We start from the raw sequence: 17,745 nt of genomic DNA, 5'->3' as shown, positions 1-17,745 counted from the left end.
CCAACACTCCAGAAAAATAGCCCCAACCTACTCAGCCTTTCGCTACAGCTCAAACCCCCCACCAATCCTGGCAACATCCTCTAAATCTTTTCTGAATTCTTTCAACATTCACAACATCTTTCTTATAGCAGGGAGACCAGAATTGCACACAATATTCCCAAAATGGTCTCATCAATATCCTGTACAGTTGCAACACGACCTCCCAACTCCTATACTCAATGCACTGACCAATAAAGGCAAGAGTACCAAAATGCCTTCTTCACTACCCTGTCGACCTGCAACTCCACTTTCAAGGAACTATGAACCTGCACTCCAAGGTGTCTTTGTTCAGCAACTGTCCTAAGGACATTACCTTAAATTTATAAAACCTTCCTGATTTGGCAGTGAGATATTAAAGAGTTAATTTGCTCTCCTGACAAGCAAGAAATTGAATGCCCCAGGAGCAGGGTGGGAATGTCTCTGTTCTACAGGTAGAATATAAGTGAATTTACATCATCATCCCTTGCCATTCAGAGCCATTTGCATCATCACCTATTCAGAATCAATTAGAACATGGCAATTAAAATTCTGACTGCACCCTATAGTTAGAAAAAAAAACAAATCGCACCAGGTCTTGCCATTAAGGAATGATTAAGGAATGTTTCTGGAGATGATCAGGTCACTGCATTGTGTCTTGAGTGGCATATGACTGTGAGGAAGTGGCTGGTACTTGGCTTGTCAGCATTACCAACTGTGATGTAAAGATTTTGTATAAAGGAAGAACTGTTTCCTTTATTCAGAGAGACCGCTCAACATGCTTCGCAAGCATTGTGAAGAATGTTGAGTTTCTCCACAGCTTATACTGTATTTGCTGACTAAAATTTGGTTATTGTTCACAGAAGTTAGTGCATTACAGTTGCATCAAGTGTGTAAGAATCTCAACAAAAAGAACTTAACAGCCGACCACAATGTAGCATCTCACTTTTATCTACTTGAAATTTCACCTGCCACCCCTGAGCCCATCTGATCAAGGTCCCATTGTACTGAGGTAACCTTCTTCACTGTCCATATGAATTTGATGGTTTACGATTCAGCTGTTCAAATCTGCGTTGCTGCTTGAAAAGGTCATAGCTGATTTGATTGTAGTCTCAACTCCACTTTCCTGCTTACTACGTTCAAATCCCTTTTTAGTCAATCCACCTAACACACTGTGCCTCCACCAATCTCCAGGAAAGAGACTTCCAAAAACTAACAAACCTGGCAGAAACTCTGGCAAAATATTCTCATCATCTCTGCCTTAAATGTGACATACCTCATTTTTCAACAGTGAACCCTCGATCCACAAGGTTAAACATCCTCTCACCATCCACTCTATCAATTCCACTTAAGATGCTATAGGCTTCAACAGCTCAAATCTCATGCTTCTGAACTCCAAAGGATTCAGGCCCAGCCTTTTTTCATAGGATAATCCATCATCTAAAGAAATATTCTCAATTTGGAGAAATTTTGGCAATACGAGCCTTGGTAATTTTGTCAGTTGCTCGTCAGCTGCAGTATAGATTACTACTTATTCAAAATGACATGCAGCAGAGTATTTTGGAGTGGTTTGATAACCAAGAAGCTGAAGTTCTAATTGGGTCAAGGTGGAGAAAAACAAAATCATTCACAATTCCTGAATGAAAGAAGAATTTAGAAAAGCTGGAAAGTATCATTTGCTTTTAGGTTTTTAAACAGTCCAAGTTTGCAAAATGCTATCTTCTCCACTCTTGCTCTGAACTCCCATAAGACCTATTAGATATCAGCCTGTTTATAGTCATAGACTTCAATATAACCAAATGACTTGTGATGGAAAACTATTAACAAGATCTACCACTGGATACCAGAGTTTGTGGACTTATAGTGAAACCTCAATTTGCCTCTGGGAGAAATTTATAAATGAACAACGTATAAGTTGGCTTTACAGATGTGGTGTAACATGTTAAACACATTTCATGTTTAAAAGTAAGCAAATATTCGGTACTTCTGGAAGTGGCAGGATCCAGATTAAGAACCTTTTTGTGGGATCCAAGATGGTGGCGATCTACAAAGATTGCACTGCAGAGCTCCACACCATATCATAAGTGGGACAAAGTCCTAATCTGCCCTACCCGGATCACCTGGAAATGTCATGGAGTCCCAGGAAACTGACAGGGAGCAACTTACCTTGGTTTTCGCCGTCCAGGGAGGCTGAAGAAGGGAGCACATACGGCCTAGGTCAGGCTCGCGGCCCAGGTCCTGGTAAAGGAGCTCACGAAATTTCGCAAGATGTTGGGCAAGCACATAGAGCAGATGCTGGTTACGATCTCTGTTGTGCTGCAGACGCTGGGAGACCTGGAGAAAAGGACGTATGAGGTAGAACACAGAGTCACAGTGGTGGAAGCTGATTCCGGTTCCTCCAATAGAATAGAATTCAGGCCCTGGAGCTGCAGGTCCACCATTTGCTAAACGAGGTTGATGACCTCGACAATAGGGGCAGGAGAAAAGACAGTTTGATCATTGGTCTGCCAGAGGGTAAAGAAGATGAGCAGCCAGTGGAATTTATTGAGGACTAGTTGCCAAAATTCCTTAACTTGGAAGCTGGAATGAGAAGCTTAAAGATTGAGAAGGCTCACCAGGCCACGGCGAGGAGGTCAGATTTGGACCAATGTCCTCATCCTACCTTGGTACAGTTTCATCACTGTAGAGATAGGGAGAGAAACACGGAAGCTTCCAGAATCCAGGGAAGGATCCAAAGGCCCTAGTTTTCTAGGGTTTTAAGATTATGTTTCTCCAGGAATTCTCAGCAGTGGTGATCCAGAAATGAAAATCCTATGACTGCGTTAAGAAAAGACTGAGGGAACTCGGGATCCAGTACTCTTGAGGTATCCAATAGTGCATCTTAGATGGATCTATGCGACCCTTTGACATGTCGGAGAAGTCAAGACACTTCATGGACAAATTAACTTAATCTAAACAATTTAGTATGTACAAACAGTAGTGTTGTTTGGGTATATCTCTACTTTACTTTAAAAAGTAGGAAGTCTGGATGGAACTCTTTTTTTATTGGTGATAATCTGGTCTAAACTATGTTTGGGGCAGTTGGGAAGTGTGCTTTCAGTTTCTAAGTTGAGTTATACCAAAGGATGGGTGGGTTACTTGCCATTTTTTTTCTTGCAAAATTTCTTTGTTCACATTGTTATGTCATGGTATATTTTCTTTATTTTCTGCTTGTGTTTGTCGTGCGGCTCTAGCTAGGAAGAAAGAAAATGATTGGGACAGCTAGATGTCTACTTATGAGCAGTTTATGCCTGGTTCAGGTATTTAAATTCCCTGGCTGCAGTATTGGCAGCGGGATGGGAAGTTGGGTTTTAAGATGTGTAGATGCCCCCTTCAGGCAGCAGGCGGCTTCCCCAATTCAGTGCCATTGACGCTTTCTATGTTGGTTTTTGTTGTATGTCGTTTTGATAACTTTGTAAATTTGTTAACTGTAGCAATTCTAGTTTATGTAGTTTTTATGTTCGATGGATCTTGCTACATTAAAGCTCGGCGATTTGCAATTCAAGTTCCTCCTCTCTGGAATCTAAATGTTACTGCAGAAAGTTATGGCTAATGACTTGATTAAATAGTGTTTCTGGAACACCAAGAGGAGTCACTCACCAATTAAGAGGAAGAAGGTACTCTCGAGTCTTAGAAAGGAAAAGGTGGATATTGCTTTATTACAGGAGACACACTTGGATGATAGGGAACATTTGAAAATACAGCACAATGACTTTGTTCGGGTTTACTTTTCATCCTTTAATATGAGTTGGGGAGTGGCTATATTGTTTAGGATGAATCTCCCATTTAAAAGTGTTTTAAAAGACACACAGGGGAGGTCTGTAATCCTCAAAGCCCTGATAAACGGGGAAGAATATGGTGTTTTAAATGTTTACTGCCTTTCGGCCCATACCCACAAAATTCTAGTAGATGCGTTCTCTAAATTGATCAGTTTCAAGAGCCTGCATATCATTATAGGGGGAGATTTTAATTGTCTTATGGATCCCATGGTAGACAGGTTACCCAAAGGCTCCACTGAAGCCCTCTGTACAAACTAAACAATTAGTGGATGTGTGTGTGTGTGGAGTTAGGATTGGTGGATGTCTGGAGGCATTTCCACTCTACAGGCAAGGATTTTTTTTCCCCAATCCACACAGATGTCACACCAGGATTGATTTTTTTCTGACCCCCTAGATTTGGTGGCATCTTGTACGATTGGTAATATTACCATCGCTGATCAAGCTCCAGTGTACCTGTTATTTAAGATTAAGGATGCTATGGTGGGCCTGGCAAATGGATCCCTTTATCCTTAAGGATAATAAATTTGTGGAGTACTTCTCTTAAGGAATTCCTCGACATGAATTCAGGTTCAGGAAACTGCCAAAGCCTATGCCAGGGGGTTAGTTATTTCCTACTCTGCCTGTAGGAAGCAGCAGAAGGGTGAGCAACAACATCTCCTTGAAGCACGGTTGAACACAGCCAAGAAAGCTTACTTTGACAGGCCCTTGTTGGCCAAGCTACAGAGAATTATGGCACTGTGGTCTACATTGAATTCCATGCTCACGCAGACAGCAAAGAAGAAGCTTATTTTCGCAAAACAAAGGTTATATGAGCATGGTGACAAACTGGGCAAGTACCTAGCATATCTCACCAGGAAAAGGAATGCCCCTCCAGCCATTACATTGATTAGGGAAGGGTCTGGGAACCTAACATGCGATTCCAAAAAGATTAATGTGGCATTCCAGAGATTTTACTCTGAACTATACAAATCTGAGGGTTGTGAAGAGGGACGGGCCAAGGTGGAGTCCTTTTTCAAGGAGCTGGAGCTCCCATGTGTGACCCACGAACAAGATTCTTTTCTCAATACCCCCTTATCAGAGCAAGAGGTGCAGGATGCTGTGAAGCATCTTCAGTGGAAAGGCGCCCAGTCCTGATGGACTTCCTAGCGAATTCTATAAGGAATTTATAAGCATATTGTCAGGCCCGATGCTCAACATGTTCCATGATTCGTACAGTCATGATCGTCTCCTGCCATCTCAAACAGAGGCCAATATTTCGCTTATTCTTAAAAAAAGGGAAGGTCCTGGAGAACAGTGTTTCTTTCAGGCCCAATTCACTCTTAAATGTTGACTTTAAAATCATCTCTAAGACTCTTGCGTTAACGCTGGAAACTGTGGTACCATCTATTGTTAAAGAGGACCAGGTGGGCTTTATAAAGGGCTGCAGATCCCATTCGTAGGGTTCCTAATATATCGTCTCCAGAAGCAGGGTCAAAGTTACATAAGATTTTGCTGTACGTGGATGATGTCCTCATTTCTTTTGTCAAATCTAGCAGTTTCGGTGCCTCGCCTGATACAATGCATCAGCCAGTTTGTCACCTTTTCGGGGCAGAAGATTAATTTTGTAAAATCAGAGGCTACGCCTATGGGTGGTCTTATGAAGGTGCTAGACCTTGAGGGCAAATCTTGATTCCCATTTAAGTGGTCACAGAGGGGTTTTATGTATTTGGGCATATTCATCACTCCAGTTCTTGGTCAGCTATTTAAAGTTAATTTTGTTCAATTATTCGACAAAATCAAACAAGACCTTCAAAGGTGGGAGGCGCTTCCAGTCTCATGGTTAGGTCGGATAGCTCTTATTAAGACGAATAGTCTCCCTATTTGTTGTGCCCTATACGGATGCTCCCCCTCAACGTTTGCTTATGGAAAAGTCTGGTTGATCTCTTTTATTTGGCATTGTAATCGGCCCTTTATTAGATTAGCTAAACTGCAATTGCCTCACAGACTGGGGGAAGTGGATCTCCCGGATATTAAAACTAAGCTTGCTTTTATCTTACGTGGGTGACTGGGATTGTGGGAACCCTTTTTCAATTTAGTTAGATATCGTAACTTCTCAGGCAAAGTGTTCCCTTACTAGTTTGGACAAAAAGAGGACAGTTAAGGAATATTGCCATAACCCGATAGGTATCAGTGCAGTTAAAGCATGGAGGGCAGAGGGAAGGCAGTATTGACAAAACACCTATTCTTACACCTACAGTGGGTATGCTGGGTTTTCAACCAGGGATGATGGATTCAGGTTTCAAACATTGGGCAGCTAGGGGTGTGTCTTGCATGGGTGATTTATTTGAGGGACACAAAATGATGTCTTTTGATCAGTTAGCGCAGAAATATGAGGTATCTAGCAGGGACCACTTCCATTTTCTTCAAGTTACGGATTTTATTTAAAAAAAGACGACAGTTTTGACCGATCCCAACAAATCCGACAGAGAGAGAGGAGGTGCTCAGTGCTAAGAGAATAGTTTCTGTTAGCACTTTATATCATCAAGTGGGGTGGGGCCCCTCAAATGAGTTTGATCAACTTTGCAGGGTGTGGGAGAGCTAGGCACTGAGGTCTCCTCAGAGGCATGGGATGATATTTGGGAAAACGCAAGAAAGATATTTTGCGATCGGACCCATGCTTTACAGTTGAAGATTCTCCTCAGGGTCCACTTGGCTCCGAATCATTTGTCAAAATTTAAACTAGGGGTATCTTCGACATGCCCAAGTACTGGCACTCTTACCCATTGTCTCTGGTTCAGTGGTAGGTTTCAAACATACTAGAGCGCTGTGGCGGGGGCAATGGAGGGTATTTGGATGTAAAGGTGGAGAAAGACACAACGTCTCTTCTTCTTGGTCTGCCCAGTGTATTCCCTGTGGATGTGCATAAAAAAAACCTTTTCGACATCCTCACTTTGAGTGCAAGAAAGAACTATTGTGTTAAGTTGGGCGTCTGAAAATCTCCCGGGCCTATCGGGTTGGTGTAAGATTGTTAATGAACGTATCTATTTGGGTTTTCTTACAAGTATGGTACACCACAAAACTGAGAATTTCTATAACACACGGTGGCCCTTTTTGGAATACCTGGACATAAATTTATCTGCCACATTAATAAGGGCTTTTAGATAGTCAGAATAATTGTGCTTTACGAGTCCAGAGAGGGGAACTGTGAACATTTGTGAAAATTAATTTTCTCAATATTCGAGAGCTAGTGTTTTGTTTTGCTGAGCTGTATTACTATTATTTAATAGTTTGTTGTTAGTTATTACTAGTTTAGTTAAGTCGTTAATTGGGATTTTCTAAAACATATATTTATATATATTTATACATTTGTACATGGGATTTTACAATTTCTTTGGTATTCTTTCTTTGTATTGTTTTGAATTGTATTGCTTTGTATTTGTTGTAACATTAAAAAATGTATTTTTCAATAAAAATATATTTAAAAAACGTTTTGTAATATATAATGCAAAATAGAAGGTCATTTGTGCACTGCCTTGCCCGAACAGCTCTGCCTTGTGAACTTGATCTCCATTGTGACTACGCCTGCAATTGTAAACAGATTCCCAATTTGTTGAATTGCTACAATTGTGCAAACATTGATCTTTCTAAGTGATCGAACTAGAATATTGGATAGAAAACCCCAACAGCTAAATAGGAAACTCCCACTGTTCATGCAAAATAAAGATTTTACAGTCTATGTAATAATTTTGTGTGATGGAAAATCAGCAACTTTGATAATATATTGAATATTCTTTAAGCAGGTGCAGAAAACAAGATTGGTCAATGACATGAGAATGTGGGGAAAAGACATTTAATACACTTTACAGTAAACATTAGGTTTGGGAGAAACAAGTCTTACATCAGTCCTGCAGACCTCAAGTGAACTTGGTGTAATTTGTTTTCGACTTACTTTGCGGGGTATAAATGGGTTATTTCATATATTTTGGGTGAATCAAGACTCATTCTAATCTTTTATTTGCCGGGGAGTCCTCAAGGTGATACTGAGGAAATTTTAAAGTTTAAACAATGTTTACTTTCAAAAGTAAGCTCCATTGTATCATAACATCCTGTTTTCAATTTTTTAAATGAATTTGTTCAGATCTCTCAATACCCACAGGATCCCCCTGCAAATTATTTAATGGTGATGTATACAAAAATAGAATTGTTAATACAGTCAATACAAATCCTTTGCTAAATTTATGCTCTAACCAGACGGTAAAACTCCATGCTACAATAATGAGCTACACAATTCATTTTTCTCACAAACTGTAGATCTGCAGATTTATTCAGATTACTTCTAGGAAATAAAATTACAGCTCCTTGCAGCAGAGCTTACACATAACTGTTCTCATTCAGCATAAATACTGCCATCTGTTCAGCTGCTTGGTACAAGTAACATACTTAAGTTTTTTTTATTGGGGCTGCAAAGTATTTTCTCGAAAGCTTATTTGCTCATTAGCATGAAGAGTTTTCCCAAGTGTTAACTACCCCACCCAACTTCAACAGTTTTGAATGAAGAATGAACAATAAGCTTCTTTGCAAACAATCACCCTCAAATTCAACCCAAGTAAGGAAACAGGAGTATACCAAAGTAATAGAACACAAAAAATAGAATATAACAGTGGCACAGATGATGGGTAAAGGTCAACAGCTTCATAACTTTAGCAAACCTGTGCCCACTTGCTCAACTTATTCTTTTTTAAAACTTGAAATAAAAGGAAAAAAAAATTTACTTTTTTTTGGACAGGAAGTCAAAATGAGGTTCATGAATGGTCGGAACAGCCCTTATGATTGACTCAGTTGCAGCAGGTGCAATGAACAGGAAGCACCTTTATCCCGCCAATATAAATACACAATTTGCTTACATCCCACATGGAACATATATATTTGTACTTGTGTGCATAGATACCAAATTAACCATATTTGACACAAATGAGATGGAAATCCATACAAATTCAAAAATGAAACCAATGTCTCACTAGCACAACATGGATATTTTGTAACTTTTAACGGCATCTTCAAAAACTGCAACCTTCTTAATTCTGTTGACAAAAATGTAATCCAAAGTAGAAAACAATCTAATAATAGTAAAATAAAGCACATAATGCTGGCACACAAGAGAAATAAAAATCATATCGGTGCAGTTAGAGGTCTTGCTCTGGATTTTCAGTTAAAACAATTTGTTGAGGCACAGGAGCAAACTTGAATTTTCAATTAAATGACCCATGAGCATTCATCCATTGGCAATGGAAGAGAAAATTATTGCATTTTCTCATGCCTTCACTTTCAAAAGCACAAAATTATATAAAACAAGTAGTAACCATCATAGGCTTTACATTACCAAAGGCAAATATGAATTGTTCTGGCATTTGAAAGTCACTTCTCAAAATGGAATTTAAGTTAAGCAAAAACTAAACATCAACTAGGACACAATTTTACATTATCATTTGTAGTCAATTGCTTCTAATCAAGGCCACAAAGATATTGATGCATGGTATGCTTCTCATATCAAATTATTAAAATTGATAAATGAAGATCACAGACATCAACACAGTCAACCGCTGCATTTCACCACAGAAAAGGCATTGATCAAAACTGAACTTTTAACTTTCCTGCTTCATCTGTCCAGATGAACAAAGGAAAATGTGGCTCAAAAGGCTGGGGCACAAATAGTTCCAACATTAGAAGTGACCTTTGTCCTAACAACATCAACTTTTAAATATACACACATATCAAACTCCTGGAACAAAAATAACCACATTATTGAAATAAAGGAATTAGATTTGCCAAGCAAGACTTATTGCAGGAAAGTAATGAACTGGACAAACAAATCAATGAATTCCCATTAATACATGTGCCTTCAAATAGCACTTGTTATTGGTGAAACATATGCAGTAATATTGCCATGATTTCAATGTATGATATTTAACCTGAGCCCAGCAATCTTGAAAATTAAACAAAACATTTTTCCCTAAAGAATGATTTAAACAGGACAAGTTTTCTTCCTTGTTATGCCGTTATCCCTTTAAAATTATGGATAGAATCACCTATTTAAGGCTAGCTATTACAGTGCACTTGTTGAATTGTTCAATGTTTAGTTCAATTGTTCAGTGTTGAAATGTAACATTTTATTAGCTTCAACAGAGCAAAGTTCGAAAGATGCTCAGATTCGTTTCAGCAATAGGAAAAACATTTTTTTAAGCTGTACAAATAAAAAAAGCAGGGTTGCTATAACTATTATTAAGACACAATAAGCAATAATTTATATTTCTTATAGCATCTGATACTTAATCTTTCTGCATAAATCTATCAAATCTCTTAATACAACACCCTATTGCAAAAAGATTGTACCTACCTGCATACATATGGTAAGTAAGCCGTTCGATCAGTTTTGTAACAGTTCCAGCTTTGATAATGGGAATTCCCGATTTAGATTGCACATTCTCCTCAAACACAATGTTCTCCTCAGAATCTGGCTCAGCAAACCTGTATACTTCAGGACTTGGGAGCCTAAGTGGCTCCTCTTTTTCCTCCTGTAGCATTGTGGCGTCCAACATCCTCTCCAGTGTACTACGATATTGTAAAGAAATTAAAGCTGCCATCCAATTATTCTTTTCCTCTGCTGATTTAGCAGCAAAAATTACACCATTTTCATCCTTCAAGATAACTTCAAAAGCATGCTTGTATTCATTAGTGTCATCTTTGTCATTGATCTGTACCTTACGCATGAAAAACTTCTCTTTGAGACGATATTCTGCATAGCTTCCACCAGGCAATCTCGGCTGACCATGATTTGATTTACAGCAAATCATCAAGCCATCAAATAGGAATATGTGCCTTTCATGTTTTGCACCCACACGTGTCAGTGTGCCTTCCATTATAAATTCATTGCAGCACTGTCCAATGTCTTTGCCTTCCCAGCCATCAATATTTTTCTGGATTTCATTCATTTTCTTAATTGCAAGGTGTTTGCTTTTCATTTGTTGATTATAAAAACGACATGCAGACTCACTGAAAGAGAGTAAAAAGCCCTAATTACCAAATCTCAATCTGTTAATCCTGACAAGTGAACTCAAATACCCATGCACCAATGCACATAACTGAAAAGTACAGATGTTTGGACAATGCACTTACAATATTGAAACAGATATTTTCAAAGTGTAGCTAGTTCTCCTAATACACTTCATTTGTTTAAAATATATATATATATATATATTATATATAAATAATCTGCTGAAAAGAAATCACTGCTGAACAAGTGGAACTGTCAAGTTATTCAATTTGTTCCCGCAGTGTTGCTAATAATTTGTTGAACTTCAACATTAAGAAAACAATTCCATTCACTTTGTCTTGTCGAAAAGGAAAGTGAGAAAACAACTAAATTAAAAGATGCATGCATCCACTTGTCCCTTCGCAGTATCAAATATAAAAACATAAAACCTTTTGATGAATATTTTCATGGAATGATTTCAATTTTAAAAAACAACAATGTAGCTAATTCCCTTTAAAGAAGAACCTTTTAAGAATATCAAGCTTACCACCCAATGTTTAGCAAAGTCGTCATACTCATTCTCAAGATGCTGTTTGGTTTTAAGCTTCAGTTGTACAGCAACTTAAAAGCATAAAATGCTTTGAATAAAAACAAGCTTTTGGTGTCTGACATCATTTCCTATGTAAACGGAGCCCTAAAACTAAAACACTGTTCTTTGTTAACAGTAAGAGGAAATGGGAACCACAGGAACTTACAGATGTGATCAACCAGGAAAAACCCAGGGATGAATGGAAATTGCTTACCTCAGCCTTCTTTTCGCAAGTGATTTTGAACAAATCCTTTCCATACTGCTCTGGAGGTTAAGAAGAGCAGTTATGGCTTGCTTCAGGCATTCTTTGTCTTCTTCATCTTCACTTTTCTCCTCTAATTGCTGTTATTATAAGACAGTTAATAAAAGGTCAGTTTTCAGTACTTTATAGCTATTACAGGGTTAGATATAAATAAGATACAATAGATATTCAAGGTCCCAACATGTTTTTACTGTTTATCTTTAGCCATGACAAGAGAATCCTAATCTCTAACCTTTAGTCCATCTTGGTGACAGCGCAAAGATAAGCTCAAGGTAAGCAATAGCAGAGCAAGGAAACCCTCCAAAAAGTCTGGAGGAGAAGGACAATATGTCAATTCTTTTACTGCAACAATAACCTTCCTTTTTTTGTAGAAAGTAACTGGGATAAGAAAACTGCCAGAACACATACTTAAAACTAACACACATCAGAATGCTTGCTATTGTTTCTATGACATTAAGACACATGTCTCACATGTCATCTATGGTAGCTAATGTTATAATCCTAGAATCCCTCCAGTATGGAACTTGGCCATTTGGCCCACAAAATCCATAATCGACCCTCTGAAGAGCATCACCCAGATGCACACTCCTGCCCTATTCCTGCAACCCTACATTTCCCATGGCTACCCATGGCTAATCTGCTTAGCCTGCACACTCCTGGACACTATGGGCAATAAGTGTGGCCAATTCACCTACCCTGCCTATACAGTGATAGAGTTGTACAGTTTGGATATAGACCAACTCATCCATGCCAACCAGATATCCTAAATGTCTAATGTCTAGTTCCATTTGCCAGCATTTTGCTCATATCCTCCCAACCCTTCCTATTCTTGTCCCCATCCAGATGCCTTTGAAATCTTGTCATTATACCAGCCTCCACCAGCTCCTGTGGCAGCTCATTCCATACACGCACACCATCCTTTGCGTGAAAATGTTGCTCCTTGGAACCCTTTTAAATCTTTTCCCTCACCCTCTAGTTTTAGACTCCCCTACTCTGGGGACAAGACCTTGACTATCTATACCCCTCATGATTTTATAAACCTCTATAAGGTCACCTCTCAACCTCCACCATTCCCTATCAAGTTTCACAATATCCTTCCGATAGGAGGGACACCAGAATTGCACACAATATTTCACAAGTGACCTAAACAATGTCTTGTACAACCACAACATGACTTCCCAACTCCGACACTCAATGCACTGACCAGTGAAGGAAAGAATACCAAACACCATCTTCACTATCCTATCCACCTGCAGCTCCACTTCCAAGGAACTATGAACCTGCACTCCCAGGTCTCTTTGTTCAGCAACACTTCCCAGGACCTTACCATTAAGTGTAAAAGACCTCTGCTAATTTGCCTTTCCACAATGCAGCACCTCACATTTACCTAAATTAAACTCAATGTGCCACTCCTCAGCCCATTTGCCCATCTGATCAAGGTCCCGTTGTACTTGGAAGTATCCACCCTTTGGACAGCAGGAGGAAGCCAACAGACACACGGAGAACCTGCAAACTCCATGCGAAGCAGCAGAGCTTACCACTGAGCCATTGTGCCATCCTCAAATATGATAAAGATAATACTAAATCCTGGATCTCTCTCCCTATTGGCATTATGCATCCTACCTACAGCACATGGACTGCATGAATGAATTTTATTGTGTATTTCAGATGCACTCACACCCCTCACCTATAAATCGACAACCTTCAATACTTATGAATCAAGCAAACTTAATTACCCACTCTGCTACTGAAAAAGAAAAGGCTTGATTTTTTTCTCTCTTGAACATAAATGCTCAATTATCTTTTTAAACAGTTCCATAGTACACAGAACATAGCTATCAGGCATTCTCATGCTATAGGCACTGTTCCAATTTTCCCATTCCTAATTTTTCTTTGCTACTTTCGTGACATTGGTTATTAGTTTTATTAGTTTTACCTGTTAGTTAGTAAACAATGCATATTCTATCATTGTTGCAAATCCATACATTAAAAATCCTCTGTGCACAAGTTGAGTACTAATGTCTATGATTGATTTTTGATTTTGCAATAATGACTAAATTTGTTTAATATATTACATTTTAATATATTTTAATCTTTTAATACAAGCATTACAAGTATTTTTTTGAGATGCTTGTGCCTCATTTTCATTTGTAACCTTTTTCAGCCTTCTTAGGTCTTTTCAGGTTAATGTACTTAAATTTCCATGATACAGCATGAACTGTTATCTGAACAAATGGTCTATTTCTCTTTACTCATCATCAGTTTGCTTTCAGCTAGTTTGCAAATTTATTTGAACAAAAGAGCAATCGGAATGTACAAGGGATTATGGGACTGATTATGCAAGATGGACAAGTTCTCCAGAAAAGAAACGATTACGAGGTGCTCTGATTGATGTTCTTCATATTTTAAAGGAATTGGGAGCATGTATCACAACAAGCTATTTCACCTTTCCCATAACAATTGCACCAAAGACACAAACTCTTTAACAGACCGGATAGAAATTTAAAAGTAATCTGCAGAAACAACTGGCGGAATCCTCTGCTGTTGCTTCTATGTGCAAGAGCATCTAATTAGATGGGATGGTGACCTATCTGAACCCTGCCACCTTCCCGCCTTTGTCAGAATTTAATACTTGACAGGAAAGTCCATGGTCAACCATCACACCTGACTGTTTATGGAAACCTTGAAATATCCAATTGACGACTGTTCAAAGGACACATCTTGCTCCTGCTGATATTAACATTGTAGTGGACAGACATATAGCCATGTGGCATTCACAACACATGAAATCACATACATCTCTTGTCACTTCTAAGACAGGGATCCAGGGACTATCATTGTAAGGCATGGCAATGATACACCTCCAGTAAGTCAGTCTCCTGTCCCTTGGTGACAAGGCCTCTGCACCTTTTCTCCATCAAAACCATCCCACATTACTGACCTGTCACCAGGATCAATCCACCATTCTGTGACACTGCTACCTCCTAGTGCCTATCCTTCCAGCAGCTGCCACAATTCCCCATGCCTCTGAGCATAAGCTGCCAAGTTCTGATTATCTAGCTCTGAGCAGCGAAGACATGCACCCTACGGTTTTGATTTCAGAGGAAGGACCAGCTCTGGGCTCACCACTCACTGCATGGTTGGCTTGTAGCTTAGCAGGTTTACCCAAAAAGGGACAGCACAGGTCTCCTGCTCACTTTCCAGTCAACAGGCAAGACTTACCCAATGGCTCAACAAGATTCTGTCCAATATTTCAATAATGGAGTGCCCACCTATTGAGAACTGCCTAGGAGGCTGTTGAAAGTAGTCGGCATTAATTTAATCAAGTACAAATCGAAATTTATTTTACAAAGTATCATTTCTGGCTAGTGTATCAGAATAATTGAAGACATGACATGCTATGTGCAGCATGCTTAGGAAAAAAGATAACTTGAATTTCCCAGAAGTGCTCCAGCAATGGAGTAAGCATCAGAAAGCATGCTTAATTCAAAGGAAGACAAGTTCTTTAATCATTCTAATTATTGTTGACTTTTTCAAATAAAAGTAGAATTTAGAAGGAAACAAAAAGCGTCCAATTGCCCTGGTGTGCTCTGGTGACAGTTAGAAAATGTAAATACTCCAAACACTAACATATGAGAGAAAGAATCAGACAGAAGAAGAGAGACAGCATGGAGTGGGTAAGGAAAAAACAAAATGTCTCTCCTCATCCAAATTAAATATCCTTAAGATTGGTCAGAAACTAAGCTATGAAGAGGACATAAAAGTAGTCACAAAGGAATACAGATAGGTTCATTGAGCAATTATATGAGGCAAATGGAGTATAATGGGAAGAAATGTAAAACTGTACATTTTGGCAGGAAGAATGGGTTGGTACAGTGGTTAGCACTGCTGCCTCAAGTGCTGAGGACCCGGGTTCAATTCCAGTCTCGGGTGACTGTGTGGAGTTTGATGTGGAGGTGCCAGTATTGGACTGGGTTGGACAAGGTCAAAAATCACAACACCAGTTTGTAGTCCAACGGGTTTATTTGAAAATACTAGCTTTCGGAGCACTAACACTTAATGAAGGAGCAGCGCGGCATGCCAAAAACTAGTGTTTCCAATAAACCCATCGGATTATCAACTTGCGTCGCGTGATTTTTAACCTGTGTTGAGTTGTCTGTGTTGGTTTCTGCTAGGCCCTCTGATTCTCTCCCACAGTTCAAACATGTGGAGGTTAGATGAATTGGGTTTACTAAATTGTCCCGTTGTGTCCAGGGATATGCAAACTAGGTGGATTAGCCATGGTAAATGTGAGGTTACGGAGTCTGGGTCAGTGAGGACTCTAAAGACCTTTATCTGAAGTGCAGGAATTCTATGATTCATATTCTATGAATAAAGAAACCAATTATCTAAATAGTGAAAGATTACAGATCTCAGAGGTGCAGATACAGCAAGTAATTAGGAAAGCTAACAGAATATTACCATTTATTGCAAGGGGAACTGAATATAAAAGTAGGGAGGTTATCCTTCAGTTATACAGTTTGCATCTGGAGTACAAAGCACAGTACTAGTCACCTTATTTAAGGAAGGATGCAAATGTGTTGGAGGCAGTTCAACAAAAGGTTAACTAGACTAGTACCTGGAATGACAGGGTTGGTCTTGTGAGGAAAGGTGAGAGAGCCAGGCTCATACCCTTGGATCAGTTTTTAAAATTAGGTCAAATATTTTTCTCTTATAAGGTTCAGTGTCTTTGGAATTCTCTTATTGAAAAGATGGCGGGAGCAGAATACGTGAATATTTTTAAAGCATTAGTAATCTAATCTACCTTATCTAATCCTCACCACATGTCTTCCCACCTATTTTTGTATCATCTGCAAACTCAGCTATAATTCATTCACTTTCCTCATCTAGATCATTAACATATATCATAAATAATTGTGGCCCCAGCACAGATTTCTGTGGCAAACCTTCAGTTACAGGTTGCCATCCTGAAAATGGCTACCCTCTCCATTATATTTTATAAGTCCCTTATTTAATATGGAGCTTTCTGAAAATCCAAATAATTATAACTACTGCTTCTGCTTTTCTATCTTGCTTGGTACCTGCTCAAAGAAGTCTCATAAATTTGTCAGACATGATTTCCCCTTCATTTTTAAATGCCCTCCTCTACAGCCTTTATTGTAGGCTTAAACATTTTCCCAATAACAGACCTTAAGCTAATAGGTAATAGACCTTTCTTCAATTGGTAGTTAACCAATTCTCTGGGATTTTTCCAGAATTGAAGGCTCCTCGAAGCTTACAACCAGCAGATCCACTATCTCTGCAGCTACTTCCTTTAATATCCTAGGATGTAACCCTTCAGGTCCAGAGTCATCATCTTTCTTTAGCCTCATCAGTTTCCCACTTATTTGCTTCTCCAGTGATTATTTAATGCATTTTTAAAATCCATTTCTCCTTTTACCCCTTGAATATTTGGTAATTTTGGAATGGTATTAGTGTTTTCTACTTTGAAGATTGAAAAAGTATTTATTCTACTCCTCTGCAATTTCCTGGTTCTCTATTATTTCTTCCCCAACCTCATTCTCTAAGGAGCTTATATTCACTCTGGCTTCTCCATTCCTTGTCCTATGTTTACAGAAACTCTTCCTGTCCTTTTTGCTATTAATTGCAAGTTTATTCAGTTTATTTTCACTCTCTTTATTATTATTATTTGAATTATGTTATATTAGGTTTTAAAATTTTCCCAATACTATGATTTTCGGATGATTGGAATCTCTTCTAGGGTAGAAGTGTCCTGTATAAGAAGGTTACAGATTGCACCTGAATTGGAAGGGGAAGGTAGATTTGCGACAGCGGCTTGGGAGAATTTAAACTAATAAGGTGGGGTGGGTGATGGTGGTGGTGGTGGTGGTGGCGGTGGTGGAGGGGTGGTGAATCTAGGGAACTTTGCCATTTTTGATCAGGGATAATATTACAGCTGTACTTAGGGAGGATACTCCTGGGAATACGTCCCCCCCCCCATCTTACCACCCTCCACTCCCCCCACTTCCTCTCCACCCCACCTTTCCCTGCC

The 17,745-nt window shown here is 39.1% G+C and overlaps 1 protein-coding gene across 5 annotated transcripts in view; it reads right to left on the bottom strand.

Annotated features, from left to right (window-relative positions):
- LOC122553001 (son of sevenless homolog 1) overlaps positions 1–17,745 on the bottom strand; it is a 299,123-nt gene that overhangs the window by 58,245 nt on the left and 223,133 nt on the right. For all 5 annotated transcript variants that reach the window (XM_043696383.1, XM_043696384.1, XM_043696382.1 and 2 more), the window contains 2 exons: positions 11,646–11,773; positions 10,207–10,862 (listed from right to left, as the gene is read on the bottom strand). In XM_043696383.1, coding sequence (XP_043552318.1) covers positions 10,207–10,862; positions 11,646–11,773 — 784 coding nt within the window. The remainder of the gene's footprint in view (positions 1–10,206; positions 10,863–11,645; positions 11,774–17,745) is intronic.

This window comes from Chiloscyllium plagiosum, chromosome 9 (assembly GCF_004010195.1).
Source record: "Chiloscyllium plagiosum isolate BGI_BamShark_2017 chromosome 9, ASM401019v2, whole genome shotgun sequence".
NCBI classification, from domain to species: Eukaryota; Metazoa; Chordata; class Chondrichthyes; order Orectolobiformes; family Hemiscylliidae; genus Chiloscyllium; species Chiloscyllium plagiosum.
The sequence above is the reverse complement of the archived record's forward strand: the minus strand, read 5'-3'. Positions and strand labels throughout refer to the sequence as shown.